At 41.6% G+C, this 6,928-nt stretch overlaps 1 protein-coding gene across 1 annotated transcript in view; it reads left to right on the top strand.

The window, feature by feature from the left end:
- The first annotated feature begins 2,441 nt into the window (after window positions 1-2,441).
- Window positions 2,442-6,928, top strand: part of LOC133014225 (calcium-activated potassium channel subunit beta-4-like) — a 12,097-nt gene continuing 7,610 nt past the window's right edge. Inside the window, exons 1-2 of the mRNA XM_061081415.1 lie at window positions 2,442-2,606; window positions 4,538-4,708. Coding sequence (XP_060937398.1) covers window positions 2,442-2,606; window positions 4,538-4,708 — 336 coding nt within the window. The remainder of the gene's footprint in view (window positions 2,607-4,537; window positions 4,709-6,928) is intronic.

The raw sequence follows: 6,928 nt of genomic DNA, 5'->3' as shown, positions 1-6,928 counted from the left end.
TCAGAAAGAACATTCTGATCAATTCATCTATTAGTTTATCAGAAGATTAATCAAGAACCATCTTCACAGTAAAACAAGGATTTGTGTCATAAAATATCAAAATGTCAGTTTCCAGCTTCTCAGATGCTTTTCTTTGTCATATGACAGTGACCTGACTATATTGATCACATAATATTAACTTAACACAACCATCATCTGCACCAATCAGCGACAGAACATTAACAAATAATGTAAAACCAAGTTTCAAATTAGAATTCAAATCATTGAGTAAAATGTACTGCAAGTTTTGTGTTTAGTCCAGTTCTGTTGCTCACTGCAGATAAAACCATGTGTTACACATAAAGTTGTGTATTTGATGCAGAACGAAGCTGCTCTGTCCATCAGATGCACAAAGGAGGATTTCATTTCTGTTGATTGTTGGATTTTCAGCCAAATGTTTCCTCCTACTCAGAGCAGCCGGAGCAAATACCGTGCGTCCTAATCGCATCATCTGAATGTTGATGCCCTTTTACATCCATTGTTATTTGTTTTATTCCCTGAAAACCTAAATCCCGTCCCAGAGGAACCAACTGTCCCTGGACCTGCACTTTGACCTCATGTCATTAGTTCTCACCCAGCTTCAGTTTGTGAGTCAGACTGGGACTGGGCCGCTGGTTTCTCTCTGGTGTTCTTCAAACTGTGGGTTTCCTGTTTGCTCTGCAGAGACACGTGGCTCCTCCGCGCTGATGTCCGCTAATATTTGTAATCTCTTGATCTGCAGAGATGATAATAATCCTGCCACATGCCTCCCTGATTACCAGTGCATAATGCTGAGCTTTACTCTGGAGCTTTGCATCATGCATCAGTCAGAAGCAGAGAGAAGAAACATTTCATATCCATCAGAGGCTGCAGAATATGAGTCTCTGAAGGTTACTTTCACATTTTTACTGCAGCCTTTTTCTTTTTTATATTTATTTTATTTATTTTCAATGAATTCCATAAAAAACGATGTTTATAATTCTGCACTGACTTCCACTTATCCTCTTTTTGGATAAGAGGTTAAGTGGATGTGGATTGTGATTTTTCTTATCAAACACACAGGAGGAAAGAATTTGTGAGTCGACCACTTTCAGCAGTGAATTAGTGAAACAGGTTCAGGTTGAAGTTCCAACTTCACCAACTGGAAACGAGAAGCTTCTGTGTGCACGTCTCTATTTGTTGGTTCGGTCTTTTCTCTTCTGTGACAGAGACTCGACGCTTCAGAGAGAATCAATGAGCTTCAGTCAGAACATCGATCCTCGGTCCTCGGAGGCCATTTAGGAGACTGGTTGCATCTTTAACAGCGACCAGACACACGCACACAAAGACACAAAGACACAAACACACACACACACACACACACACACACACACACACACACACACACACACACACACACACACACACACACACACACACACACACACACACACACACACACACACACACACACACACACACACACACACACACACACACACACACAGTGAAATTAAACCATATTGATCCCTGGACAGAAACAGTTTCATCACCTAATGAAGTACAATTAACAGAATAAACTTTGTAAATGACCCTGAGGAGAATTAACAAAGAACAGAGTCAGAGAACGTGTGTGAACCTATGAAGACATAATAATCGTCTCATCTGAAACACTTCCACATAATCAGTGTGATAAAAACTTCTTAAAATGTCAGAAACCATCTTTGACAAACGTTTATTCAAGTTAACCTCATGAAAACATGTTTAATTGGACAAAACATATCAGAATGAGACACTTTTAACAATTATGACTGTTGGATGGAAGGATTGTATTCATGGTCCCCAGAAGCTGAATCTTATACCTTTGACATTTTTGTTTTAAAAAACATGAAGTTATAGAGCTGATGGGTGAGTAGAGGTTGGTTTGCTCGTCCACATATTTTTGGCCATGTTCATCTTATAAAATGGAGAATAAAGATAATTAAAATCCTCAGAGGAAGAGAGATAGAGAGAGAGAGGGAGAGAGAGAGAGGGAGAGAGACAGAGAGAGAGAATGAGAGAGAGGGAGAGAGAGAGGGAGAGAGCGAGAGAGGAGAGAGAGATGGAGGAACCATGAAGAAACAGATTCTCAGACAGGAAACAGCTGTTCTTTAAACTCAACAGTTTATCTGCAGGAGAGACAGAGACACCTCTTTCTCTCCCTCCTCCTCCTCTCTCTCTCTCTCTCTCTCTCTCTCTCTCTCTCTCTCTCTCTCTCTCTCTCTCTCCCTCCTCTCTCTCTCTCTCTCTCTCTCTCTCTCTCTCTCTCTCTCTCTCTCTCTCTCTCTCTCTCTCTCTCTCTCTCTCTCTCTCTCTCTCTGTCTCTTTCCTCCTCCCCTCCTCTCCTCCCCCCATCCTCTCCTCCTCTCCATGCCGGTGGAGGAGCCTCACTCCTCGGAGCAGCCATGGCGAAGATCCGGGTGTCGTACGAGTATTCGGAGGCGGAGGATAAGAGTATCCGTCTGGGCTTGTTCCTGATCGCCTGCGGGATCCTGAGCCTCTTCATCCTCGGCTTCTGTTGGCTGAGCCCGACGCTGCAGAGTCTCCAGAGCAAACCGGCCAACTGCACGGTGAGTGCGGCCAGAGGCTCGCTGCCTCCCCGCGGAGCTGCTATTACACATGAAGTATTCATTAGTTCAAACATCTTCATGTACTGTACTCTGTGTGTCTCTCTTTCAGCATCTAAACTTATGCAACCATCACTCTGTTTTATTAGTTTCTTAAAAAGTCTTGTCAAAATATGAGTAATTATTTATTCCTCATGCTCTTGATTCCACCATGTTACTTTTTAAATTCAATATTAATCCTAGAAAGATTCCATTCAAAAGGTTTTTGAAGTATTTGTTTTGCAGGTGATACTTTAATATATTTCAGTGTTTGTAAAAGTCCTTATTTAAATCGTGACATCAGAAGATTCCTGGAGATGATCTGAGTTAAACTAAGATTCATAAACAAATCAGGTCTGAAACTGGCGTCCTGAGTTTCCGTCCCTTTGATGGAAAGTGACAGAATCTGTCAATCATCAGTCACTCTGTCACTGAAGTTTATGTGAAGACAGTGATTGGTTGATCTAAATAAGATGGAGTTCTTATCTCTGATCTTATTGGTTGTAAAACTTTATGCACTATATGATGTCATTGTTCAGATCATATTGTGGCATCATGATGACATCATTCCTACAAAGTGGATGCAGAGATCTGCATGATGTCACTGACCATATGACATCATATGAAGGTTTTCTCGGATCAGTATCAGCTTCATTTTGTCTCTACTCTTTTTGACCCTGTGTTTTTCAGGCCTCATGTTTATGACGTCTCGTTCTGCATCTGAACCTGACGTCACGTCGCCTGAGATTAAATTACTTTAATTTACGTGTGTTTGACACAATCTCCACCTCAGGCCTTTTCCTTCAGATTTATGAAGTCATTTATTTCAATCTTTTCCCTTCGATACAAAGTGAGTTTCTCCACCTTCAGAGTTTCACGTCATAAATCACAGGCGTCAACACTCTGCTCTGCTGCCGCTGTTCACTGGGAAAGATGAAGTCAGACCTGATTTATTCGGCTGTTAGCTTATTGCATTGTCCTGAAACAACGTTCATGCATTATACAGAGTGCAGCGGGTTTTGTTTGTGTGTGTTTTAAATCACACAAAGTCCTGTGGCCGTAGAGGACTCACTAATCCAGTGGTTCACATCACATAAATCTCATTCTGCAGCTCACTGACCTCCTGACTAATGAAGACGGCTCGGACTTTATCAAATCTGAAAGGATTGATTTTCTGTTTTACGTGGTATTGATATTTGTTTTAATGGCCGTGGCTGTTATGTCAGACTGGTAATGAGCAGAGAGAAGAGCTGCTGCCTTGCTCATCGTTGCCACGTGGAAGATCCAAATCCTTACAAGCAAATTCAGGATTAAACTTATCTTCAATACAAGCTCCCGACCAATCAGGAGTCAGTCCCAGCTGTCAATCATCACGTCTCAGCTGGTTCTTATATCATCAAATAACTGATTCAAACTCATCAGAAACTTGAACAAACATCAGTGAGATAAGAACGAGCTGTAGTGGAAGAGAAACATCTTTACAAACATTTATTTAAAGTCTACTTCGATATTTGAGTTTGGTTCATGTCCCATCTGCTAACATGGAGGAGGACTTATAATCCTGACTGCAGCCAGCCACCAGGGGGCGATCAGGCTTTTTTGGCTTCAATTTGGAAACTGCTGTGTCGTCCATCTTTACTCAAAGTCCATGACCCAGATCCTTCTGACTTTAGTGAGACTCTTTAGCGCCCCCACCAGCTCAGTTGTGGTTTTGAGTGAAATTATGTGATCAGATTCTAGATTTATTCCCACAAAATTCACGTTACCTCAAACTTCTCATCTGGTTTGTAAATCAGTACAAATCCAGTTTGGGGTGAAAATGTCTGAACTGGTTCTTGCCTGAAGTTCACATCCTCCTCCTCCTGCTCTTCCTCCTCCTCCTCCTCCTCTCTCAGGTGGTGTCGGTGCTGCGTCCGGAGGAGATGTTCGAGTGTGTGTTCACGTGTGGAGCTGACTGCAAAGGGACGTCGCTCTATCCCTGTCTGCAGATCTTTGTCAACAACTCGGAGTCCAGCTCTGTGGCTCTGCTGCACTTTGACGAGCAGCAGCTGGTCCTGAACCCGAAGGTAGGAGGGATGCTCGGGGGTCCGGGTCCAATCATACCATATCGTATTATCAATCAATCAATCAATCAAGTTTTATTTGTATAGCCCACATTCACAAATAACAATTCGTCTCATGGGGCTTTAACATTGTGTGACATCCTCTGTCCTTAACCCTCAACAAGAGTAAGGAAAAACTACTAAAAACCCTTTTCACAGGTAAAAATATGTAGAAACCTCAGAGAGAGCCACATGTGAGGGATCCCTCTCTCAGGACGGACAGAAGTGCAATAGATGTCAGGTGTAAGAAAACATCATCAGGATTTTTACATATATTATTATAAATCACTAGTTTCAACTCCTCAAATGGGAACATGTGTTGTATCTCAAAGTTTCCATGAAAAGAAACTCAGCATCTTTGACTTTCTGACTGTTAACCGGACAATTTCATGTCATCAGTTATTAAAGGAAATTGTCAGATTTATGTTATAATAAAAATAATTGTTGTAGGTTTTTTATACGTCACAGCAAAAAGTAAAGCATTATGATAAAACAACAATATCAAATGATCAGAATAATAAATTCCTGTGAAAGTTGCTGAGAGGCCGGACTCTAACGGCACAAATCTCTGATGAAGTAATGACACAAAATCCAGAACAATTAAATGAGGTCAAACATTTATGTGACGATGAAGAATGAGATATCAGAGGCTGAGATAGTAAACATGTTACTTTCTGAGTGAAACGTTAGTGTAGAAGTGAACTCATTTATATAATTTTAACGTCGGGCAGATGAACAAGAGTAAATTAAATTAAACAGGTTGTAAAAAGAGATCTAGTTTAATGTTTAAAAAGGTAAAATGCTTTGAATCAGACATGAATCTCTCACAGATTAAAGAAGAAGGGCAGCAGCTCCTGTGAATTCATGTGATTTTATATCTTTTTTTAATCTGCTGAGCGTCTGATTGGTTTTTGTTTGGCAGCTGCTGGAAGTGAGACAAACAGAAATAGATCTGCGGAGACAAAACTCTCCATTAAACCACTCAATGTGTGAATGAAGGACTTTGAGCGTCAGTTCCCACTGGGTCTGTGCTCTAACAGGGATCAGTACTGACCTGACAAAGTGGTGAGTTGTGGGTTTACGTGATTTGATGAAGCTTCACCTTCCTCTGTGATTTTTTGATTTTCCACGATTGATTTTAGTCAGTAATTAATTTTGGCTGTGTTACCGTCTGATAATCAATGATAGAAAAAGCCCAAGTTAACATATTGAACATATGAAAAGCATTCGCTTGTTAACCCTTCACCCGTTCTGACACTTTACTCAAACTCTCTGGATCACGTGTCGTCGTCTCAGGAGAAGAAACAACACGACGTCACAGAATCAGCCGATTGTGGTTTGTCATTTAAAATCTGGTGAAAAGACAGAAACCCAAAGAAAGGAGGCTGATGAAGAAGGGTCTGCATATGCCGGCCATGTGTATAACAGAGCTTCCTCACGGGAAGAAGGAGAATATGAAATAATAAATCAGCCGTACAGACGAGGACAGTCGATATCCGTCTGTCTGTTGGTCCGTTGGACTTCTTATATAGGATTTCTTCTTCTTCTTCTTCTTCTTCTTCTTCTTCTTCTTCTTCTTCTTCTTCTTCTTCTTCTTCTTCTTCTTCTTCTTCTTCTTCTTCTTCTTCTTCTTCTTCTTCTTCTTCTTCTTCTTTTTCTTCTTCTTCTTCTTCTTCTTCTTCTTCTTCTTCTGCGGTGCACGTCTGGGCCGTCGCTACAGCAACTGAGTAAATATAGAGGGCGAGAGATGGCGTGTCATTGATGCCGCTCGGTCGCCATAGCGACAGCAATGGCGATGAAGTGGAGAGAGAGGGAGAGAGACGAGTCACGCTTCATTCAGAAAAGCTCTAATGTCGGATGGAGGCGAGGGAGCGAGGCCAGGTGTCACAGCTCCACTCAGAGGTTCGGTGACCTTTCATTAAACTAATGAGGGAGGGAGAGTCACACTTCAAACACTGTCACATTATATTTATATATCACATATACCCTCCAATCAGATCCAGAGGAAATCACCCCAGACACAGGAGGCTCCCCCCCGCCACGTCAGGATGACAACATTACAGGCTTCAGACATATTAGTTCTAAATGATCCTGAGACATGTGACCACGACAAGAGGACAGACGACACAAAACCAAACACGTTCAAACGTCTAGGAAAGGAAACAAAGACACAAAGATTACAGT

Source organism: Limanda limanda, chromosome 1, assembly GCF_963576545.1.
Source record: "Limanda limanda chromosome 1, fLimLim1.1, whole genome shotgun sequence".
NCBI lineage: Eukaryota > Metazoa > Chordata > Actinopteri > Pleuronectiformes > Pleuronectidae > Limanda > Limanda limanda.
The sequence above is the reverse complement of the archived record's forward strand: the minus strand, read 5'-3'. Positions and strand labels throughout refer to the sequence as shown.